Source organism: Pseudopipra pipra, chromosome Z (assembly GCF_036250125.1).
Source record: "Pseudopipra pipra isolate bDixPip1 chromosome Z, bDixPip1.hap1, whole genome shotgun sequence".
Lineage (NCBI taxonomy): Eukaryota > Metazoa > Chordata > Aves > Passeriformes > Pipridae > Pseudopipra > Pseudopipra pipra.
The window spans coordinates 4,256,080-4,281,916 of NC_087581.1; the positions used below are offsets into that span (position 1 = coordinate 4,256,080).

The window sequence follows — 25,837 nt, forward strand, 5'->3', positions numbered from 1 at the left end:
TAGTTACTCATACATATGAGGTTTATATTTATTCAGATGAGACAACCTGCACTTGCTTAGCCACAGATGGATATAAAGAAGACACTGTTCATCTGAAACAATGATCCTTTTACTTATCATAGCTGCTGTGTGATGTACATGTCCCATTTAAATGAAACGATTTTCACACTGTCATAAAATATTCATTAAAAAATTTCAGGCAACTTGCAATTCAAAATGTGTCACAATATCTGCTATGGATTAAAAGGGTTTGGGTTTTTTAACCATTTCTTACCTTACTTTACTTTTACATTTATATACATTTATTCAAATATCAGTCTTATCAATTTATGTTGTTTTCATATCCTGTTTTAAAGACACATTTTGATACAGTGCTTTGTGTGTGGCATAAATTAGAGTTAAGAGTCCTAATTTATAGATCTGTACGAATTTGTTGCAGTATTATTTAGATTTTCAGAGGAAAATGGTCACAAAAATATCCAAATGGCAGCTTGGATTTGTTCTGTGTGAGTGTTAATTTACATGGAAAAGAAGATGATGAGGAAAACCCAAGGAACCAAGGAGAGTGTTTTTATCAAGCACCATGAAATACTGATACCACTTTTGTATTAGTTTTCAAAATTAATTCACTCTGGAAAATTAATTTGGAGCTGATGTTAGTACCAGTGAAGAAGCCAGCATATTCCAGCTGAGGCAGCTCTCCTGCTGGACAGCCCAGATAGGGCAGGTTATAAGCAGGTCTAATTCCCAAGGCTCCAGCTGAGCTGTGTGGTTTCATGCCAGTGGTGATTGAATGTTCTTTTCCTCTGGGAAGCATTCCACGAACTTCTGACCCTCATCTGGGACTAATTTCTGTCCATCCAGCAGCCAAGTCTGTGGAATACTAGGTACAACTGGACTAAACTGGTTTTGTACAACAGACCTGATGTTTTGAGACTTCTTTGTCCTCCATCCTCGTGGAATAAAGGGCTTATTTGTAGCCAAAAACTGGTTGTTCTTTTCCCTTAGAGGAGGTGTCCAGCCACAGCTGCTCTGAAAATACTTGCTGCACTCTTATGCAGTAGGGTTTAACAGAAAATGCAAAATCTTATTTTAAAGAACACACAAGGGAAGATGGGCTGTAATTCCCACCATTTATACCCCAGTTTCCTTATTTTACATTGTAATTAAATGATTAAAAAAAAAAAAATCAGTGTCCCTCAATTCCTTCTGAATCCTTTTTCTGGGAAAGGGCATTAAATCCCTGTGCAAGAGGTGATAAGGACTGAAGAGGCCAAAGAACTTCCTTGGATTAGGAGGAGGCTTTGACAAAGGACTGTTGTGGAAGAAGTTGAGGGACAAAAGGTATGGAAAAGGGAGTTTTATTCACCATTGTCCTGACCAGATGACTGTGAGGGGTTCTCATTTCATTACTTAGAATACTTTCCTGAAAACCTTTCTCAAATTCTATGCCTCTTCAGATTAAATTTATATATAATCATAGAGTCATAGAGCCATTTAGATTGGCAAGATCTCTAAGATCAAGTCCAACTATTAACCCAGCACTGCCAAGGCCTCCACTAAACCATCTCCCCAGGTGTCACATCCACATGCCTTTTGAACTCTTCCACTTTTGAACATTGCAGTAGAAAATTTAGTGTTTAATACAATATCACGCTTTCAAATTATTTCAGTCCTCTCAGTTCTTGTGGATTTGTTGAGGATATAAATGACGTATTGATTTGGGGCTGCCTCGGGAGAGAGGAAAATGTTTACTGTGAGTTCTGGCCTTCCTCTGTTTCAGTGGTAACAACAGATTTTGTGACACGGGCACAGCTCCAAAAGGAAAGAGAAAGAGATTAGATATAGAGCAGTTTGGGGTTTTGTGTTGGTTTGTTGTTTTTTTTTTTAAAAAAAAAAGAATGCTTGGCAAGAAAAAGCAGCCGGTAGTGAAACAAATTGAATTCATCTGTGGTACATGACCTCAGAAAGCTGGAAAAGTGTAGGCATGAACCATATGAAGAGCATTTCTGCTAGCTACCTCAGCTTCTAAGAGCAAAGTAGGCAGATTACATTAGACATAAATTCATTCTTCATGAACCACTAGCAGTAATCAGATGGAGGTGCCTAAAAATCTGTCATGACTAAAAAAAAAAACCAGGTGTCCTGGAAATTAAAGTGTCCAAACATGCACAGTACTTAAAAGTAATGCATCTGACAACAGATAATATAGAAGACATGAGTGTCACTGCACATAGATTTATTCCCCTATAATATGTATAGACTGAATGAGCTTTTTCTTACACAGTTACCCTCTCTGGGTAACTATGAATTTATAATGCTGCTTCTTAGCATTTATATTTGTCTACACTAAAGATGCAATAATTTATTAACATGGTAATAAATGTTTAATACTCCTTGTCTGTATCATTTCACAAAACTATCTCCTTAAGCCCTGTTTCTTAAAAATATGAGGAAGGTAAACATTAAAATAAAACAACACTGTCCAAAAAATGGGTGTATTTATGCACAGATTTTTTAAAATGTCTCATCTCTTGTTCAAAACTTCTGCTGTTGAAAGTAGCTGAGATGGTCAAAGCAAAAGGCCAAATCTCATGTTGGATTTGATGTGTTTTGACTAATAATTATCTTTCAGGTGGAGTACTTTTTTAAGCTAATATCCATTTTGTAGTTATAAAGAAATTTTAATGTTGGTATAAAAAAAAAAAAGGAAAAAGAAAAAAATTGGCTTAAAAATCAAGCAATATTTTTAAAATTCTGTTTAGCCCTTCCCATCCCCCCCATTTAATTAGAATTCACTGATTTCAATTTTGAAAATGTTTTATTTACAGTTTTCTGTGTTTGGTAGATATGTTTCTTTTTCCAATGGCCTGAAATTTAAACTCCTGAGAAAAAAAACAAAGATAACATAACCTCTCAGGTTATTCTGATTACTGATGATATTACCGTGGTCACTGAGTACCCAAATTTCCTTTCATGGTTATTCAAAATCAATGAACTTCTAATGTCACGTTGGACAGGATATGGTGGAAAGGATATGGTGAACAGGATATGAAAGTTTCTGTCTTTCTACATAAATTGGAACTTCACTTTCACCATATCACCTTTCCAAAATGATAGAATGCAGTTTTCCTGAAGTCTCATGTAACTTTCCCAAAATTTCTGAGAGCAGGTAATATTCAGGAATAAAAAATCTCTTCAGAAGAAAGGTGTTAAAAGAAGCCTTCATCTGTTGCATCAAGTGTAATGAATTCCTAAATAGAGCAGAAATCAAATCAGGCACTGCAGTCAGTAGCATTTTGTAGCACTATGAAAAGTTTATAAATCAGCTTTGTAAATAATATTTTAGGCTTTTGTAATGGCAATTTTCATATATACGCAACATCCAATTATCAGTATTTACCAAGTACTGATAAGATTTAACATTTTAATACAGAAATTGATATAATGAAGCTTAAAAAGGAAGAAATTAAGACACATAAAAAAGTTTGATTCATATTTTTCTCCATTTATTAGTTCTTTGTTATCACTGTAATGCCACTGCATTGTTGCAGAAGTAGACATAAACTTTGGACTCACTTTCTAAGCTGATACTTGGATGAGTGAATTATCTGCTTGTTCATTCCCCTGTATCTATCTAAATATATCATTTTTTTTTTCTTCCCTCTGTCTTTCTCTCTCCAGCAATGACAATGCAGTTCATAAGCCATCGGTTCCCTGACTATCATGACCCAACTATAGGTGAGTAGAGATTATTCTCTCCTTCACCCCTTTCAATCTCTCTGCCTGTTTGAGATTGTCAGACAGTGAGAGGCTGCTCTTAAATAGCCCTTGGATAGAAACAAGATTTGCAAACTTTAGATTACAGATTAACTTTTTGATGACAATTAAACTGTGTCATGGTATTATCATAGGTATTTTGTACAAAATCTTTCAACAAGAGAGTTGTGGATTCATGTGCTGTAACTGTTATTGTGTTACTTGTGCTACTATAATCACAGAATATGAAAAAAATACAGTAAGATAGAAAACAAACTTTCAAAATACTAAAATAATGTAAAAAACCCGGTCTGGAGTGTTTTGGGTTTTTAAGTTTTAATTTTTTTAGTACTATTTTCCACAATAAAGTCTTAGTTGGACTTCTCTAGAGACATCAAGTGAGTACTCAATTCAACACACTAGAGTTGTGCTCTGGGATTACATCCTCAGGTAAACTTCATTGAGTCTAACTATTTTATAAACTTTGATAATAAAAATTATTCACATTAATCTATAATACACTGAAATATACTTTAAATGCTGACCAGTTGTCAGAACTGCATGTTTATTCGTTTAAATGTCTTTATTACTTAGCTTTACTTATAATAAAAAAGTCCTTGTATTTATGGGTACTATCCATATGTAATATTTAGTTATAATAGGCAGAAGATGGCAAGAGTCTGGGCTCAATATGTGGGAAAGTCACTAAAAAACATCAACATTTACAAAAATTGCATAAGGAAAAAAAAATAAAAATATTCCAACTCTGTCATCCAAAACAAATTTTTATTTTCTTTGAACTTTTCAAATACTTCAAACTCAGATTTAACCCCTACAATATTGCTGTGTTGCTAAACAGATCATCATGGCAGTATTTTTTTTTATTTTAACATCCATTTTCCTGGATGTTAATTTTTATAATGATCAAAAATGCATAAACTCTTCATGCCACCAGTAATTTTAAAACTGTCCAAAAAATTGTAAAATACGATGTGTCAACTCTAAAGAAGGTAAAACTACTATAGCATTTCTGCAAATTCATTTGCTTCACTCAGGAAAAAAATAATAATCATTAAATCTAATTGGAAAAGAAGAACATTATTAGTTACTGGCACCATTAAGCTACGTACTTACACCCATCTTTATTATATGACCTATCCACCTGCCATCAGTATTTATCCATATATTGTATCTTGTCATAATCTCAATTTATTGGTCTCTAGACACCACCACAATATGAATAATAGATAATCATAAAGAGAAGGAAAGCTTGTGACGCATTGTAAGTACCTACTGCGGGAATGCCTTGAGGACCTAATCAGGATGAAGGTCTCCTTGAGCAAGAGAGAGCTGCTACTCGGTAAAACCAACACTCTAAACAGGAGAAGAGAGGGAAATAGAGAACAGAGAAATGAAATGCTGAATTCAAACTCACACGGCTGGCTAGAGGCAGAACCAGAAGTGCAAGTTTTTATCTGTTTGGCACTTCTGTCTCTCAGAACACGCTGAGGACATCCTGAGAAAGGCTTATTAATTTTCATGCTCTAAAAAATGTAGTAAACAGAAGAGTATAATCTTGGGCCAAGTATGTGTGTTTCATCTTGGATAAATTTGTGGTATGACTCCTCAAAATTGGACGTAAAACCAAAAAAATGAAAATAGAAGGTGTCATTTGTTATCACACCTGTAATAAAAAACTAATAGATTTTAAAAAGTCAATATACTAAAAGACTTTATACTGTTGAGGTTTTTTTTACTACTTTTGAGTCCCTGGTCTCAACAAACAGAAATAATCTGATGGGGTTTTGTATATCCAGTGGTAGGCATATTTTTACTATTTAGACCATCATGCTAAAAAAAATAAGGTGGTCTGAAATGAGCACAGCTAGGGAGAAGACTATGCTGATGGCAGGAGTTACCAGAGGAAATGTTGTTCCTCGAAAGTCATGAGAAGCTAGGCACTAACAGATGCTTTGTGTCACGGGGAAGTTATCATCTTAGAGCAGAACAGTGATCTATTTAGTCAGAATTTTGTTTCTCGCAGTAAACACAGCAGTAGTTGGTGCAGAAAGAATGAAAAAAACAAAGAGTCTACATATGAAATGTGCATTCACACTGGCTGAGTGGCAAAGCAGAAAATTAAACATAGCTTTTCAGCTCGGTCTGAGGTCACTGATCTCTCTGGATATCAATTTATTGCCTTTCCTTTGTGCCATACATTTTGGGCCACTTTCATTCCTCAGCAATTTGTATCTTTATGGAACTCATGGACTGTCCTGAACATCAATGGGCACACTGGTGCCACGTTTTTCTGTTCTTCTTTGGAAATAACTACTTCTGCCTACTTGTAGCTTTATTTGTCTTTGGGCATCTTAAATCAACAAGGGTTTCTGTAGAAATCACTGAGAGGGTGATATTGTCTGGAAATAACAAAAAAAAAGTTCCATGATGTATTTAATGATAATCCACAGATTTCCAATGTTAACCAATCTACCGAGTTTACAGTTCTCCAGCTGAGCTTTAAGACAAGGTCTATTATTTCTTTTGTTTCATGTGGACATAATAATCTAATAAATACGTACCAATTTTTTTTCTGATATTCCTGCACTATCTATTCTATTCTCTATGTTTTTTATAGTGTGAAATTGTGGTGGCAGTGACTGTGATACTTAACTGTGCCAATTTACCCAAGTTATAAGAAGGTAGTGTTGACAGAATTGATGTTGTATCTCCTTGCCTTTGATGGAGCTTTTTCTAAAAGCTCTCCTAATACAAATGGATAGGGTGGGGGTTGTGAAATGGAGGGGTTTTTGCAAATAGCATCATTGTCTTTGTAATCCCAGAAGCCCATCACATTCAGTTTTATGGACAAGATGACAATGACCCAGGGGCTACCAAAATATTTATAATCTTTTTAACTTTTCATTGCCCATTTTAAGCATAAACATGGGAGTAGAATAATAATTTCGACTGTTTTTCATTTCTGTAGATTCCTGTGAAATAGTTTTGTATCTATGTAAATATAGGGGGCAATAAACCATTTCCAAAGCACATAACCCTAACACTGATATAATCTGCTTGATATTCTAGTTGAAAAGCAGAACAAAAAAAATATTCAGTCCATACAAAAGATCCACGAAACTGTCTTGTATAATCAGTTAGGAACACATAAAAAGCCTGAAACAAGGAATCTACAAAAGTTTTTTATTTGATTTAAATAACAGATGGATGCCAATTGGGTCTCAGATTTTATTTCATAAAAGCTCAAATCCTCTCAATCCTAAAAAATGTTCTGAATTTTGATTCTTTTTGTATAATAAATAAATTTTGTGTCCTGACCTACACCATGCTTTACAGATGCATACCCAGAGACAATTGGCTTCTTGAAGTTTTTAGATGGCTTTGTTCTTCCTCCTTATTTTATTTGCATTTTATACTTTGTCTATAAACTGATAAGACAGTGAGCTTTACAAAGGGATTAGAATAATTTGTTTGGTTGTTCGAGGGTTTTTTTTTACTGTCTAATGTACCACGAGGCTATGGTAAAAAAATGCTTAATGTTACTGACCAGAGAGTGCAGAGGAGTCCTTTCACTTTAACATGCTACCAAATGTGCTTCCGCTTTCAAATTCTACTTCCCTCCAAACACACCACTAGGGATTTAACCTAAACCTTCTGCAGTAATAATCATGTGGCTTTACAGATGCCGAGCATTATTTTTTACCTTTTTTTGTGATAGTCCTCAGGAACATGGATTCTCCCTATCATCCTTCTCCATTGTGTTTCAACCATTGTGTTACTTAAGCTTTAGAGTTTTCTTTTTCTACGGTGATTTGGATCTCTAAGCAATATAGTAGAAATATACAAAAAGGAATATAATGGCTCTTCATACGTGTAACTTTTTTTTTTCTGTTATCCATTGATATTTCTGAAATATTACAGAGGATCTTGATCAGAAAAAGCTGCTGTTACTGTAAGCTGATGCAGAATTTTTTGCTAAAAGGACATTTCTGTTTCTGCATTATGGGATGCATATGCTTACACGTTTTTATTTCATACATACGTGCACTTCAAATGTGCTAATTTTGATTCTAAAAGATATATACAAATAGATTTAGAATTATTTACATATTTTTCTTTCTGTATTTATAGTTTATAAAAGAAGTACTTCCACTTTTGAAGAGCTTACTGGATGTTGTGATGTCACAAAAGTGCAAGATTTTTAAAGATTGCTATGGATTTTTTTGAGGGATGTAGTTGGTTTTTGTTCTATAAAGGTTTTTTTGTGCCTTTATTTTTGCTTTGGTTTGGTTTTGTAAGTACATAGGGCATTTTTGTTCTAATAAGTGTCTATTCAGAGGAGTAATCTGTACAGTGTGGATCAGACATAAGGTATCCAGATAAATTATTGTAATAAATGTTCCCTTCTGATGTATGAAACTTTTTTTTTTTATTTTAGCTGTTTGTCTTTGTTTGGAAAAGCTGATAATATCTTGAGAAACTCAGACTGCAGACAATATGTATAGACTGAAGTAAATGTGCATACGCAAAAATACAGAAATAAATGTATCAGTATTCATTTAAAATACAGATTAAACACTGACTAAAAAGTTAAATACTACCTGAAGTGCTCATTTTAATGCTGTCACTTTGAGTTTAACATTCCTTCAGGGTAATGTGGGAATAATGGCCATATTTTAGGCTTGCTACAGACATTGTAGTTCAAAATTTTGAGACAGAAACATATTATTTTCGTAAGTAAATGAGGAGAGGAAGGACAAAATTAGTATTAGACTGTATGTGTGAAAATTTCAGAGGTTAGCACTTCGTGAAAATGAAATTATTTCAGCACACATTTAATATTTAATTGTAGTCAACAATGGGAATAGATTCCAAGTGGCAGTGGATATGATAATTTTCTGGAACAAGCGGCTAAGAGCAATTTGTGCTCTGCACAGTCTTTGGCAATATCACAGAGAGTTAATGCAAGTAGAGTGTCAGGAAAAGAAGCATGACATAGTGCAGCAAACTGGACAGGCTCCAAGATGCTCATTAACCATGTGACTAATCTTAAAATGAATACATAATGCAAACGAGATGCGAAAGCAGCTTCCTGTTTTGGTGAGATATCACTGCATGAGATTGTGTCAAATGAGCAGTTGAGGGCATTAAGGCTGTGTCAATGTCAAACTCTAATTGAAATGGGTGTGGGATGGGAGGCACTCTAGCATTAAGCACATGAATTTCCATGAGGTTTCCTAACAAAGTAATGCATTCACCAATGCATCAAATAAAATACATTTACTCATCTCTAATAAGATGCTGGAAATGTGTGGGTGAATTTCAGGAAAAAAAAAATAAAATGGGACTTAAAATATTCTGCGGTTATACAAGGCATAACAAAAAATGTTAGTGTTATAAAGAATTTTATGTCTGTTCTCAAGGTACAATAATGAAAAAGGATAAAACGAGGGAAATACAAACACATAAGAAATGAAAGAAGACAAAGGTGGAACAAATCTACTAGATCAGAGAAGGGGCATCTTGACACAAAAGTACTATTCATATTTATATTTAGAGCACAAAAAGTTTCAAGAACATTTCTACTCTTACCTAAAACATGCATATACATATATTCCATCTTTAAATTAATTCTCATTCTCTTTTTTTCTAGAGAAGATCAGATGTTCGTATTGGACTGAACAAGTCACAACTGGATTTGAGCCCCAAAATTGTTTGGGTTTTTTATTTGTTTGTTTGGATTTTTTTCTGGTTTAATTCATCCAACCAATACCTAAATAGTTGCAACCACCTTTCATTCATCATTCTCCACAAATTTGTTAGCCTTATCTGAGATGGGATAAACAATTCACATAAAATAATCATTTTGTCTTCAAAATCTCTCTCACACTGATTGTGTAGACATAGTGAAATTGCCTGTGTTTGTGCTTCATATTCATCATCATTTAAAATTAGAAAAGGAGAATATATAAAAATACTGGTGTATGCATTTGAACTGTGTTCTTCAACCTGTGTTTTATTATTAGCTTTGGTTTTCCTGTCTATTGATATTATTTGCATTATACATCACATTAAGAGATTAATAGTCACTTTTGGTATAAAGCATTTTGACTTACATATGTGAAGAAGAGCAGAGATTATGGTTACCTTTTAGGACTAAGGCTAACATTTAAACACATAAATTAAAATGTCTGCACATGAGTTACCATAGAACGGTACAGTTCTGTGGGACTCGGGCAGGTTTAGGAGTGGAGATTTAAGTCTTTACTCACTTCCTTTATCAAGGGTTGCAAGAACCATTTCAGATGCTCTGGAATGTTTCCAGAGAAGGGAATGGAGCTGGGGAAGGGTCTGGAGAACAAGTCTGATGAGGAACAGCTGAGGGAGCTGAGGGAGCTCAGCCTGGATGAAAGGAGGTTCAGAAGGCACCTTCTTGCTCTCTACAACTCCTGAAAGGAGGCAGTAGCCAGGTGGGGGTCGGTATTTTCTTCCAAGTAACAAGTAACAGAACAAAAGGAAATGGACACAACTTGCTCCAGGGGAGGTTTAGATTGGATGTTAGGGAAAATTTCTTTCCTGAAAGGGTTGTTAAGAACAGGAACAAGTTGCCCAGGGAAACGGTGGAGTCTTCATCCCTGGAGGGATTTAAAACCTATGTAGATGTAGCACTTAAGTACATGGTTAGTGGTTGGTTTGACAGTGCTGGGTTAACAGTTGGACTTGATGATCTTAAGGGTGTTTCTCAAACTAAATTATTCTGTGAGTGATTCTGCATCTTACAGTATCCTGCTTTTATTAGGATCATGATCCAGGAGGCTGTAGATCTTCCACAGGTCACGTATTGTTGACATCTGTCACCCTGTGGGAGTGACATAGGACCTGTGGATCACCAGAGCCCTTCTAGTCCAGTAAATGAAAGCCAGACAAGGTACCCAAGAGCATATTAAACATCAAGACTTACGTACGGGCAACTGAATAGCATCTGCTCTTCCTTTAAGTGTAGGAAAATTTTAGCTACCTACCTTGCATGTAGACATGTATTTTGTAGCTTTCTAAATGTAGGTGCCTGAAGCTGAATTGTGGTGCCTCCCCTGACAGCTTGTCAGAATAAGGGCCTTCACAAGTCATCAGGATACCACTCAGAGTATCTGGAGAAAAGTTCTGCAGTGAAGAGAGGAATAGGAAGAGTGAGACTGGTGGCTAAAGAAAGGAGAATATTGTCATGTGTCTGGTAGTGTGGGTTCCCCCACAGTAAAATAAGCCATGAATAGAAAAGGAGGGAGTAGTCCTAAGAAATTAAGAGTGCCAAAACTGCTCAGTTAGTTTAGATTTCAATGAGGCAAAAAAATACCTTCTGCTTAGTGTTGTTATTTTATCATGCCATGAAAGGAAATAGAAGTTGTTTGAAGTGACAGAGAAGATGGCACAGCAGATCTTTCTCTCTCTGACGGAAACAATTTGACCGAAAAAAGAATCCCATTTTTCTTTGAAATATTTTTTAAGAGGTTATATTTTTCCCTCTAATGAACACATTAATGATAGCTGGAAAATCTTTCTGTATTCCAGTCTGAGCTGTTTCTTCTAACTTGGATGAAGTCTCAGATCATTATGAGCTTTGATTTTTCACTATTTTCCTTATTATTGAAATAAACTGGTCCTATTCTAAACATGCTTTGTTACTCAGATACATGACCTTTTGCTCTATTGTTAAACTTTCTTTCTTTGGACTTCGCTTTTGTGAGAAAATTATTCAGTCCTAAATTATTGCAGGCTTCATCTAAGAAATTACCAAAGCAACCACTTGCATTTTCCTGTCTGTGCTCAAGATAAATCACCCTGAAAATCCTGGACATACACTTAATGTCAGCTACTGATTTGTCACATTCAGGTCTTCTCAAAAATTGCTCATATGCAATTATTTGAATGCTGTTTATATCAGGGGAAGCCTCTTTGTCACTTAGCATTTTCAAAAACTCAGGAAATAGTGCTTAATCTAGTAATTTTCCTTTACTAGTATCTCTGATATAAACAATAACAGAGAAGCAAATGCAGTCAATGTCTTTTGAGGGAGTAGATGGCCCAGAGTGATGTTATTCTAGTTCTCATTATCTCCCCTATCAAGTCGCCAAACACCTGCTCAAAGGTTGGAGGTTGATCAGAGCATTTCCTCCTTGAGGAGCATTTTGACTGGCAGTTTAGTATTGGCAATATTGTTTCCTGTCCATGTCCATCTCACATGCCCTTGGAAAACTTACCACAGCAGTAGACTCACTTCAGGCTGAGAAATACCAGACAGTAGGCACAGCTATGAGTGTGCATTGTGCTGTGAGGTCTCAGAGAAGGAAGTAGTGCAAAAAGACCCAGTGTAGAGCTATCTGTCTAGAGCTATAAATATCTATTAATGTTATATTAATATACAGAGATATTAATATCCTTACATAGCTATTAATACCTAGAGCAATTCTTTACCCTAAATCATGAACAAGGAATGACACATGAGCTATCACCTGCTAGGAACAGACACTGGGGGCTCTAAAATAGCCTGTAGTTTTGTGAGATGAGATGAGCCAAATATAACAACTCATTCTGTGCTGACACTCTTCATCTCTGCCCTTTTCCCAGCCTCACTGTCTCTCTAGCATTCATCACACAGATTTTCAAGATGATTGAACAGTATTCCAGAAGAAAACCAAGTCACTCCAATGCATAATAATTGTCTACCAGGTTAGGGAATTTAGTAACTTTGATAAAAACATTCCTCCAGGTTGAAAAAGTGGCAAAAGGTATATGGTAGAAACATGTATGGGGAAATGGAGGTATAAGAGGGAATGAAGGAGAAGGATAGAAATGATTTTACTTCTTGGACAGGTGACATATGAAAACTAAGTCAACCATCTTATGCAGAATCACTCTTAGACACCAACCCATGAGCTGAAATTCCTTCGCAAGTCCATCTCTGTTGTCAAAACTAATAACGATAATTACCTGTGCCATTGTGTGGGATTCCTTGGGTTATTGGTCAATCCCCAAAAAAGGAAAACAGATTCGATGGATTTTTTATTTTCTATAGCTCTCCTCTTTATACTCTCTATTGGAGCATTTATCTAATCAGAATGACCTTATATCATAATTTGTCCAGTGATCTGACTTCCCTTTCTCCATTGTTCTAGGACGTGAGAAAACAGATGAATGACTCTGTTTATTAGGGATAAAAGACTGGCAGATGGACGGGCCCAAAGACTGGTGGCAAAGGACCTAAATCCAGTTGGCGTCCAGCTATGAGTAGTGTTACAATTCTCTGAATCTATTTCTCAGACATCCCTGCCCAACAGCTGCTTACCATGTCTGGAAGAGAGAAAAGTGTTTCTCCCATGTGTTGTCATGAGAGATCTATGCTTCTTTCATGTTCACATGCAAAAGAAGTACCAATGTCCCTCAACTGTAAATGCTTCATATTTGTTATTTCCTGTCCTCCATTAACTTTTGTTTTGTTAGATGTATTCCTGCCTTGGCCATCTTGTCTTCTTTACTGACTAAAGGGTCAACAGAACATCAGTCATATTTTACCATTCTATTTCTTCTAGAAACCTCCTAAATTACCTGTGTATCTGCTAAATATAGAGACAAGAAAAATAACCAAAACTTATATAGAAGTGTGACCTTTTGGTTACTCTTCTTAAGCCCTGATTAATCAGATTAAAAGTGAACAAGGAAGAAAAAAGACTTTTCTTATTATTGTGACAATATGATGTAATATTTTTTAATAATAGTAATAGTAACAATAATGATAATAATGAAACAGTTTTATTAAAATTATTTCATAATTATATCTACCACACGTAGGATGTAGATAGAGTCAGCCCAGAATAGAAACCATTGTTAAAATACTTTTGTCTGTTCTACACAAAATAGCCTATTTCTTTCTTCATATCAGCTTCATACAGGCAGAATACCTCTAGCTCAGCAATGGTTGGTTTTGGTTTGACTCCATCCGCCAGTCTTCACTTCCCCCAGTGTTGATCCACCACATCTCTGACTGATCCATCTAATAGACAAAAGCATCAAAAGTGGTTGAAAGGTGTTTCTTCTGGCAGAAGAGTTTATTCTCAGGGCTGAGCTCTTCAATTCTCCTTTCAGACCTCCAGGGATGCCCTAACATTGACCCAACACAGAAAACTGAGACATTTCCTTCTTAGGTTCTTCTCTGCTCTCTTGTAGTAGAGTTTCATTGACACACTTTCATTGGGTTGAGCCCCTCATATAATCCGGGGAACTCATCTCCCCGTCTGTAGACCCTGACTGCTTTTGTGCATGAGCAAAGTGTTCACCTGGCTGGCAATGTTAAGAAAGGGAAGTTTATATGTTTAGCAAGAACTGTAAACCACTGTGAAGTCACATGTATGTTGTGGTTTCTAATTCGTGACATAAGCGTACAAAGTTCTAGGGCACGATTATTCAACTCTAATATCTGCATCTCACATTAGTTAGATGAATAACACTCACAAATGTTCTTAGGGTTAAAGTGGTTGTGTTATGTGGCAGCTGAGGAGGCACAAAGGTCCTGGGAATTACATGACTGAAGGTGGAGTAAACAGCAAGGTCACTCTGTGGGCTTAGCCCAGTGGTTCTGCTATAAGTTTCAAAACCCACGTACAGTGATTATAATTATGATTAGAGACATGAACTATGAAGGAACTGAAGTGAGACTTACAGCTCATAAATAGGGAAAACCTGCTTACCTATACCTTGTATATCATGATTAGTAAAAATATTCAATAAATGGGTTTTGAAATTGAAAGAGACACCCATGCCATGGTTTTCTAGAGGTGGATGATTTATCACACTCAATTCAGAATTCTTCATCACAGGACAAATGTTTCCATTAACCTTTCTTTCATGGAAGCCGGCAGCCATCTACACCTTACTAAATCCAAGGCACCATCCAAGCTAATAGCCAAGTGGATGTAGTCAACTCGCTAATTACTTCCCCTGAAATGACAAGAAGTGAATTTGTAGCTGTCAGATCCTCCCACTCAGTAGCACAATCATGGACTTGAAAGAGTAGTGAAATTGCTACCTGCTATTCTTGTTCCCCAAGATAAGGGTACTTGGACTCCTGTTAATTATCATGTTTTGATTAAACAGGAGTACTTTGTTCGCTTTGTTCGTGTACAGCTTTGAATAAAATGACATTTTTCTGGAAGCAGAGAAAGTAATGAAATGCCTTTATTAAATATTTAGTAGCATTATCTATATTGCAAGTGGTTTGCAACAGCAAGTGCAAAGGTTTGCCTGAATTATCTTTAGCCTTGACTTGCAAAATTGACAACTTTTGTAGAGAAATTATAATTTCTCTGCAATAGCTGGTTCTGAGAAAAATAGTCTTATTCACATGGGTGGGGCACTTTACAAACAAAATTTAGCCTTTGTGAAGAATTGCACTACAAGGTCTGATGAAGAGCTGATGAGTTTTCTGGGAAACAAGTTATATCCTATATAGTAATTTATACAAATTTAGTCATATATCTGCTTATTTTCAGGTTAAAATAATGAATGAGAGCTTTGTTGGTAACAGCATTGGCACTGGGACCGATAACTGTTGCACAGGGACAAATTATTGAGATAAAATTTGTCAGTCGTTCATCCAAATCCCTGCTGTATCCCCACCTCTAAGCTGTAGCCCATTATTTAAAGGATGTGACCTATACTACATCCAGAAGAATCTTATGTGATATGAGATTAAGCTATGAGAATGACCATCTACATCCATACATTTACAGAAAAGAAGGAAGAGGGGTGCATTGTTTTCTAGACTTCATTTTGGTTTTACAAATTGTAATTTGACCTTGATCAGAATTTGTAACTGCTCTGCTTTTCGTGGGGCCTCGTGAATATTTATTTTTCTTTAACTAATAAAAATTGTATTTTAAGGAGGGCAAATTATTATCTGCAACTAGAAAATAAAATTTTGCAAACAGTCAAAAAAAAAATATTTAGTGTAGAGTTATAAAAATAGCCTGAGTTTCTACAGCAGAAGATATTTGTGTTGGTGGTTTTTCATGTTTAATTTTCAATCTGTTCCTGGTCCTAATATATTTTGCAGGACTAGATAAGCAGTTGTAGACATCATAGCTAATTGACATAGGAATTAATTTATGATACTCTCAGCCTTTAATGTCTCTCTGTGTTTGTATACACAGGTGCATACATACCACTGCACAAACACACAAAACTACAAACAGATGTCTTATATATGTGTGTATATCTAATCTTTCTGTAATGAAATACCTCATGGGGATGGATAACTGTCAGTACTCAGTTTAGAAGGATTTGTTGCCCTGTTGCTTCAGAATATTAAGTTGGAATTGAACCCAAATCAAAAGTGCATAATGTTGACTGTATGGAGGGCAAGTAGTGCAGAGAGGGGTTTTGCTACCATGAATACAGGCTAAAGATGTTGTGCTAACATACACTGTCATAAAACTTCGAGCCCTGGTGACAGACATATGACTGTGTGTAAGGTGCTGCATGACCAGACAAGGCAGCAATGACTTTGCTTTGCTGGCTACTGAGGTCTTATGTTTTTTTAACTCCATTACCTGAAAGTGGGTATCTTACCTTGAATTTTCTGTTGTACGTTATGCTTTGTATTCTTCTTGATTAGTGCATGTAGAAGAAAACCTCTCCCATGCAACATTGTTCAGGACAATCAGTCTTAATTTTGGTTCTTCTTGAAAGCCATGCCAGCCATTTTCTTCTTCTCCAACTGCTTTGTTAATAAACATCATGACCACAAGGACTCAAAGGTAGAAGAGAAACCAGATTTGACCGGCTCAAAGTTCAATTCACTTGAAATTCTGAACACATAAAACATTTTAGAGCACAGATAATGCTTTTATGCCATTTTTTTTTGTGCTTACCGAAGACTAATTGAGATTAAGCTGCTTTTGCTTCCCATGCTTTTCAGCAGAGAAGGAAAGCATACCACAGTAATGAAACTGTAACCTGATGCCGAAGAAAAGAAGAACTGTTTGTACATATAGGTACAACTGAAAAAAAATAGAAGAGGGAAAGTAAAATGTATAACTCATTTCCCAATTTTCAGGGCACAGGGTGCATTTCAAGTCACCAAAAAGTCTGGCACATACACATCCAAAGCTGAAAATCAATCAGGCTCCTTCTGCAGCTCGGTGTTATCAGTCTTGCCCTGTAGAAGAGCACAGATCTGAAACATTAGGTAGCCCAACAAGAGGGAGGAAGATAATTTGAGAGCAGCTGTTTTCAGACAGATACATAATGGCATTAGGAGAGGAGCACTGCAGTGAGGTGAGAACTGAACAGAAATGCCCATTAGGCTGAGGAAGCTTTTAGTTGAATTATTGGAAGCAGATGCAGCCAGATACTAAGGTAAAGGAGTGAGACAAGAGTACAGTGAAGATGGCTCAGTTAAAAACTGCTGATAACAAATAGTCAGAGCTCCATGGGACTTACTGAGCCTAAACTAAGATTTTTATTCTGCAACAATTCTGGATGCTCAACAGGTTATCCGTGAAGATGTTCAGGGCCAGGTTGGATGGGGCTTTGAGCAACCTGGTCTAGTGGAAAGCGTCTTTGCCTGTGGTAGGGGGGTTGGAACAAGGTTCTTTAAGGTCTCTTAAACTCAAACCATTCTGTGATTCTATGATTCCATGCCCCATGCCCTTCCAAGTATTTAGACACCACATTTCATTGATTAGGATTAAGTCCAGAGGTTTATTTGAGGATTGGGGCATAACCTAGTTATGCTTCTGCTTTCCACTGAAGATATCAGCAGTGCTTATATTAGGAGGACAAAATCAGCAAACATTTCTCAGCACTTATGTTTTCAATCTTAGAGAACAGAAGCAATTTTTTCCCCCTTCTATTTATATCTTTACTCCTTGAAATCATCAATTATCTTATGAATTGCAGAATCATAGAACGGTTTTCATTGGAAGGGACCTTAAAGCTCATCTCATTTCGATCCTCTTGAGATGGGCAGGGACACCTTCTACTGTCCCAGGTTGCTCCAAGCCCTGTCCAACCCGACCTTGAACACTTTCAGGGATGGGACAGCCACAGCTTTTCTGGGCAACTTTGCCAGTGAGCACTCAAGGATTAGTTTTTATGCACCATTGAAGACAGAGGAATTTCTAAAACAGAGCACAGTATTTAGTTAAGAGCATGACATGAAAATGAGCAAAGGCTAAAAAAAGGAAACGAAGAATTGTGTCTTCTATTGGAATTAAGGAGAACTGGAATGTGCAACAGTGATATGTATTTGAATTTAGCAAGGCCATTTGAAAACATCATTACAGAATATTTTCTGAAGACATATGTGGCCAAAACCTTGGTTTAGTATCTTATCTGAAAATATGTTTATGGTAATTTGAATGCTAAAATGAAAACTGAGACATAGAAAGTACTGTATTTTTCATCATGCAACTGAATATGTAATGAATAAATGTATGAATTCCTTTTACGATAAGCACTTAACGTGAATAATGTTTTGTTTTTTCTCACACTATTTTAATTTCCTCAAGGCCTTTTTTTATAGTCTAGCAGAGAGGCAATATCTGCATTAAATGCTGCATTACTTACCTGTGTCTCTTTCATAGAAACAGCTGAGGTGTTCAAAGTGAGTGGTTAGTGAAGGAAGTGTTTCTGTCTTTGGGTTTGGGAAGGCAAATATCTTCTGCAAACCATCACCAAGATTCTTCTGCCTGGGATGATGTCGTCTGTCACTATTGCTTTTTTAGGTGGGAGAAGGCAATTTGTGCTGTTAACACAAAACTGAGCAAAACCTGAAGGATCTGGCAAAGACCTGACAAAGCTACAGAAGTGACAGCACAAAGGCAAATGCGGTTCAATGCTGAGAAATGAAAAACAGCATCCCTGGAAAGAATATTCTTAAGAAGTGTTCTTAATTGCAGATATAATGTAGAATGATGTAACAGAACTGGAATATTTACATGTCCCAGTTTCTGGTCAAGTACTAATATTCCTACTTGCATTATTTTAAGGGATACTGCTATCTATGAAAGTATTTACAGAATACAAGGCAATCAAATCTGTCAGTTCTACTCTTCTAAACCATCCATTGCTTATCATGTGTGCATAGCTCATAGGAAGGCACCCTCTGTGACTTGGTGTCCTTGTCTGCAAAATGCTGATAGCAGTGTTCACCCAAATTATAAAACACCAATACTCCAGGAAAATAATTATGTGCTAAGGGAGGTTGTAATACCAATGTATTTTGATGGGTAATTCCTATGACATGCATATTCTTATCTCAAATAGAAGGAGCTTATGTGTAGTATTTGGTACAGTGGTTTACATCTCTGTTCATCCACTCTTTCTATTCAAAAATTCCTTACTGTAAATAGAAACAGCACCCATCCAGCCAAAGACTCATGACCATCCTAAATTCAGGAGCATTGCTAAATTAAAATGCATTTGTAGCAGATAATCTAAGCACAACAAGAGCTGTATCTCCTGCTGTTTCTTTGGCACACAGTGAGAACAACAAAAGGCAGAATTCCAGGTGTGGCTGACTGAGCTTGGATTCCTTCTGCTGGTTTGATACCTCCTCAGCCAAATAAACAATCTTTTGGCTCATCTACATATGTGAATCTGATTGGTTTTAACTGCAATTAATATTGTATAAGATAGCAGAGAGTATTTATTTAGAAGGCATGTAGGCAGAATTAACAAATGGAAGAAAGAAGCAGCTGACCTACATTTCAGGGACTGGAACTTGTCTGTAATGCAGATGAAAAGCCCGTTCCAACTCCCCTTTAAATTGTACACCATCCAAATCTATTTGTCATGAAGCAGTTACCTGCTCATAGCTGAAAAAATACTTTGATATATTTTTTATGAATTCAGCTTCTCCAGTGCTAAGATAACTGATTGCAACACAGTTTTGAATTAATTACTGTACCTCTGTCTCCAGAATGATGTCTTATAAGAAAAGGAAAGCTGAAAAAAGAGAATGTATTAATTTTATACACACACACACACACACACACACACACACACACACACACACAAACACAAAAAGCCAGATATCAAAAAGCTTAAAAATTGTAATGATTTTTTTTTCCTTTCTTCCGTAGTACTACAATAAGCAATCAAAAAATTAAGAAAGAGCAGTTAGAAAAAATACCTTTGAAGAAAATATTTTTTCATGGTTTAAATGAGATATAGGGGAAAAGGAACAAGTGCCATTCCAAAAACAATTGGTGCTTTGTTTGTTTTTCTCCAACCCTGCAAAACAGTAAATGGTCAGTAATAATGGAATCCAAATAGTATTGTCCCTTGTGATGAATTTTTTATCTATTTTCATTTTTATTTTTAATCTTCATAGGAAATAAGATTTTTAAAAAGTCCATATTACATGTGGAAAAAAAATAAAAAAGAAATTCTCTTTAACTATGCAGTTCATATATTCGCATATTATTCAGATTGAAAGGATGGAGGAGTTTTGTTTCATTTTTCTCTTTAGTACCCTAAAAAATGACCATTGTTTCAGTCAGTGTTTGAAACATTGTTAGATTTTACAGCAATATGAATAAACTCCATTCACAGTCTTTTTCTTATAATGCCCTATCTTTCTGCTACATATTACCTAAACCAAAAATAGAGACTTTACTGTTAGCCTCACAGAAAAAGACTAATCTTGAACTTAATATGAAATACATAGTTATAGTGTGATTTATTGCCTGATGTCTGCTTTGTATGTTGTCTTAATATTTTACTGAAGCAGCAGCTGTACTTTGGCCTTTTAATAAATAACCCTCCTTAGAACTGTAGGATGTAAAGTGGCTTAGTAGCCCCCAAATTAACTTCAAAAGGAGCATTATACTCATATTATAAATTAATTAGGTGAAAGAAAACGTAAAGTACTCAAACATTGTGAGTAGTGTAAATACACAGGACATCATTTGTAATAATGTGAATAATTTTTAAAGAGAGGATATTGGAGAGTGATTTTGTTAGTACTCATGGTGAAGACTTTCCTGCTTTTTTTTTTATATACACTCATATGTTATTTCAGGGGAACATCTTCACTTCTCTGTCCACAGGCAAACAGCATGTTCCTGCTCTTTACAGCAGGGTCTCAGGGCTTCTCTTTCCTTAATGTGACCATAATTTGTACAATGCTGCCTAAAATTACAAGATTATCCACACAGTATTCCCTTCTGAAATCCTGTGGGAAACATGCAAAGATACCCAGGGTTTGTGCTTAACATTATAGCTACGAATAAACTAAAAACATATTAACTGGGTCCACTATACAAACACACACAACTTTTGATCTCTGGAAGGTGGTTTCTTTCTGGGTTGATGCCTCTGCCTCATAGTCTAAATAAAATAAAGGTGTTTGTCTGTGTGACAGACAGGAAAGAGAACTGAGCCTCTATTTATACTACTTTCTGAGATTAAATCCCAGTTTAAAAGTACTAATTGTAGAACAGGACTAAATAGTACCCTTCCACTCTTGGCTTGTCTTGGTCCATATCACATGATATGTGAAACATAGTTTTCAATTTATGCGTCTTCCTTCTACCTCCTGCCTTTTAAGGTATACATTATCCTAATAACTCAAGGAATCAGTGAATTCACAGGATAAATGTAAAGATAGTGTCCTTCAAAGGAGTGACTGGGTTTCAGCATTAAAAAGGTATCAGCTCATAAGTGGCTGCTACAGTGTGATCTCTGTTATGAGGGTGTTGGCTCAAAATAGTGATTTCTTTGGTAAGTGTGGGCTTTAGAACTTCCCTTATATGTGCTTTAAGTAAGAGTTAAAACTCTCATCTGTTTTCCATTCAAATGCTTGAGAATACCCCCAGCTTAGCACACCCCAACTAAGGACATACTTAAGCTTTTCTATATTATCTGTGTTATCGTGCTTTTTGCACATATGCAGAGAGAGAACGTTACAAGGGAAACTCATAACTCCTCTCAGTTTCATCTCTTCATTTCCCAGGGCAAAAGCAAATCCTGTAAGTGGAAAGCATTTTCCAAATTCATTTGCCTAGAAAACCATTTAGATTCATGTGCTTGGTCAATGCTTAACACAACATGTTTCTCCACCACCAACTGAAGACATTAGCATATATCAAAGATCAAACTGGGACAGTGATTCTGGCACTTCATTGTGAAATGCTTTTAAGTCAGTAGTTTGGGAAAACAAACTAAATGAAAATGACAAAGTGTGCTTGTGCATTCAGCATTGTGTCTCTGCAAGGGAAAAGGGTTATAAATACAGTCCAGCTTCAATTTTAGCAGTTGACAGTTCACTGACGACAGTGACGTGGTATCGGGGTACACCTGAAGTAGCTCAGCAGGGTAGATCTCTTACATTTACTTACTGAAAGCTGTAACTTATATTCAGAGGCCAGTGGGTCTTCTAGTTATAACTAACTCTGAATTCCTAATTCATTTCCTTAGCAAATAAGACAGGATTTATTTAGATTCATTTTTATGCACGCTGAATTTATGTCGGCAAATTTCTCTCTGCATTAACTGTTTTAAAGCTGCTATATTAAAATTCACATTGGTCTAAGTGAAGGGAGAAGCAGGACCATCGGCTTCAGAGAATCCAGCTGCAGAGCCAAAAGTGCAAGCTAAATTTATGCAAGTCATATGTTAATTATGCATACAGTAATGTAATGCAAATGGGCACCCACCTGCATGGAAGTATATCAATAATACTTGATAGTGTTAATAGATTTCATATGAAGGAAATACCATGATTGATTTTACATATTTCCATATTTTGTTTTCACTTTTTAGTTAACAAGAAAATTGTAAAAAAAAGAAAGAAGAAAATAAATCTACCGCAGATACCACTGTGATAACAGATTACTTAAACTGCAAGTAGCCAGTTCCTTCTATATGACCTCTCTTTGGCACAGAGTTTCTTATTCAGCAATCCCTACAAAAAGATCTATTAACCAAAACATCTGCTGGTTGGCTTGGTCTGGCTTTCTCAGCATGGCAACGTATCATGCAATTAATTAAGTCTCTGAACCATCCTAATATCAAGTGGATTAGGTATTTGTTTAAACCTAGGCACATGCCTATTAATTTGCTGAGCTGAGGCCCAGAGTAAAGAGGAGAGTCATGGAAAATATTGTATGTGATAATGTCATTAAAGGTAGCAATTCTCTGGCTGCATATGAGGGGTCCTTAGTTAAGGCCATCCAGAACCATTTGCATCCAAATGCCTTAGTTTTTCTCTTGTGCAGGTAGAAAGCAGGTTTTCACATGCTTTTATGAAGTGCTATATGGTGCAATACACATATTACGGCACAAACTGGAATGTCTTGAGAATTACATCCACCTGCAGTATAATCCCATATTATAGTCCCAATATCATCTCAACATTTATTGAGAGCCCAGTCCTGAGGGTCTCTGGCAGGATTGACTGTTTGGATAGGCCTAGCTATATTCTGATGATGATTAATGACACCTCTCAGACACATCAAAAGCACTTGTCTTCATGCCTCAGTGCACAGCCAATGCATAATGTCAGCCACAAAACCCACTCAGACTGCTCTACATTATTGTTTAATTAAACAACATAGATAAGTTCCAAGACTATTTCAAGTATAAACATGGAACAGTATCTAAGCTCCTTTTAATCTTATGAAGAAAATGCAAATGTTGAGAGGGGAATGAAATTGAAATGTGAGGAAAACATCTTGTACAAATAGGAATCCACCTTTTCTTTGTTTTTCTTCTTCTAAATTTAGGTTGACAAAATCACGAGCTAAGGGAACAGCCCATGAAAAAGAGTTTTTCCTTCTCTGCCCCCAGCAATGAAAAGTGTGAGAACACTGATTACAGAATTTATTTTTAAAAAAATCTATCCTCAGCCTCTCTTGGAGATATATGGAAGTTTAAATAATTGTTCTGACATACCTGAGGCAGGAACCCCCTTCAGCCATAAGGAGTCTATCCCAATAATTTAGACAATACTTAAATTGAAATTATGTGCTAGAAAAGCTCTGTGGAAGGATCATTGTGGTAAGCAAAAACCTCTCTCCTGCATAGCACCAGCACAGCATCTCTGAATCTTTGTGACTTAAACAGCACCTGTGATCTGTGCTACCCTTTTAAAGAAAGATAAATTTAATTTTTATATTTTGAGGTATGTGATAGAAAGGACTGTCCTTTGCTAACAGTTTGTAGTGATGATAGGATTTCAAAAAGGGACTTTTTGACATGAAGTAAAGCAAAGTTAGGTCAGACTGAAGAGCTTTTGAAAAGCCTACTCCAAACTGGCAAAACTATTTCATTTTCCATTCTCTGAGCCACTCATATGCTTAATCAAACTGCACCGTGTCTTTCAGAGGATGCCTATAAAACTCAAGTCCGAATCGATGATGAACCAGCCTATTTGGACATTCTAGACACTGCTGGGCAGGTGAGTAATTTTTCAATGTGAATCATTCAATCAGAGATAAACTCAAAGATTTTAACCTCAGATTTACGGGTCACACAGCTAGAAAAGAGGTTCCCTATTCAAACATAAAAGTACCAGTGACAGAATAACACCAAGAATTAACAAAGGAGAAGATTAAAGCAGTGCTGCAGTATAGCATAGTTTAACTTCCAAATTTTAGGCGAAGGGTTTTAATAAGCAAAGTTTAAATAAGCAAAAGACAAAAAGCTGTTTGTTTCTTTTTCTCTTTCTTACAGGAATATCTATCACAATAATGGAATGAATAAATGCTGTTATTAGTTTGTCTTATGTCTTTCTCACTCCTGCTTTTCTGTGTAGACATCAGGAATTTTCTGGTCTTACTTGTAGATTAAGTATCTTGTTACACCTCTTCTCCTCCCCACACTATATTTAAATATCAAATGCTGACCAAGAAGGAAAAGATCTTAATGCCAAAAGTAGCACACATACAGGTTGCCCAGAGAAGCTGTGGCTCCCCTATCCCTGGAAGTGTCCAAGGATGGACTTCACGGGGCTTGGAGCAACCTGATCTATTGGAAAGTGTCCCTGCCCATGGCAGGGTGTTGGAACGAGACAATCTTTAAGGTCCCTTCCAACAGAAACCATTCTCTGCTTCTGTGATTTCTATGACAACATGTATGTGCTCATGTCATCAGTCAGGAAACTAGTTTTCACGTACAATAATGAAGACAAAAGAGTTAAATACAAGAATTTCTTCTACCTGACTCAGTTCATCCTCTTTCAGTCTCAACATATTTTTACTATTTAATCAGAGCAAACACTTGTTGCCAGTTGTTAATCTTTTCCTGAGGTGTGTCTTAGGTTCTGTCTGAAGGCTTCGAAAATTTTACCAGTTTCCATAATGTGTGTGAACCTTGTACAGGAACAAGATAACCAATAAGGAGAACAGGTACTTAAAACAAATAAGCAAACAAAGATTTAGGAAGTAGAAGCCTGGAAGCCTTGATATCTACACCTCAGATGTCTGGGTGTACCTGATCTGGGCACTGCAAATGGTGGGGAATGCAGTCTGCTGCCAGGAATTTAAGGAAACTCATCTATTGTCAGGCATGTTCACATTTTGGGAAAAAATCCCCCATAAAACTGTATAATTTTTGCATTTTTGTTTTATTTTTGATCATATAAAAAAACTAGAACTAACCCTCATTCTTACTTTATGGGGTATGGATATGATTGCCCAGATTAAGAATTTTATCAGAACAGACAATTGTAAGGTAAGAAATGAAATGAGAATAATGCAGTCAGTGAAAGCTGCTAAGAGCAATAGTAAAGATGGAGATTTTTGAGATTTGTTTCTAGAAGGAGCCATAATTTTAGAGGTCCTTGGCATCTAATGATAGTAATGATAATGATAAAATGCAGTGCAGGTATTTCATAGAATCATAGAATTTTTAAGGTTGGAAAAGATCTTTAAGATAATTGAGTCCAACTATTTCCCAGCCCTGCCAAACCCACCACTAAACCATGTACCCAAGTGCCACAACTACATGTCTTTTCAATCCCTCTAGGGATGGTGACTCCACCACTGCCCTGGGAGGCCTG

General features: G+C 36.2%; 1 protein-coding gene across 2 annotated transcripts in view; it reads left to right on the forward strand.

The window, feature by feature from the left end:
- RIT2 (Ras like without CAAX 2) overlaps positions 1–25,837 on the forward strand; it is a 172,971-nt gene that overhangs the window by 41,380 nt on the left and 105,754 nt on the right. For both annotated transcript variants that reach the window (XM_064643079.1, XM_064643078.1), the window contains exons 2-3: positions 3,685–3,741; positions 24,162–24,235. In XM_064643079.1, the coding sequence (XP_064499149.1) occupies positions 3,685–3,741; positions 24,162–24,235 (131 nt within the window). The remainder of the gene's footprint in view (positions 1–3,684; positions 3,742–24,161; positions 24,236–25,837) is intronic.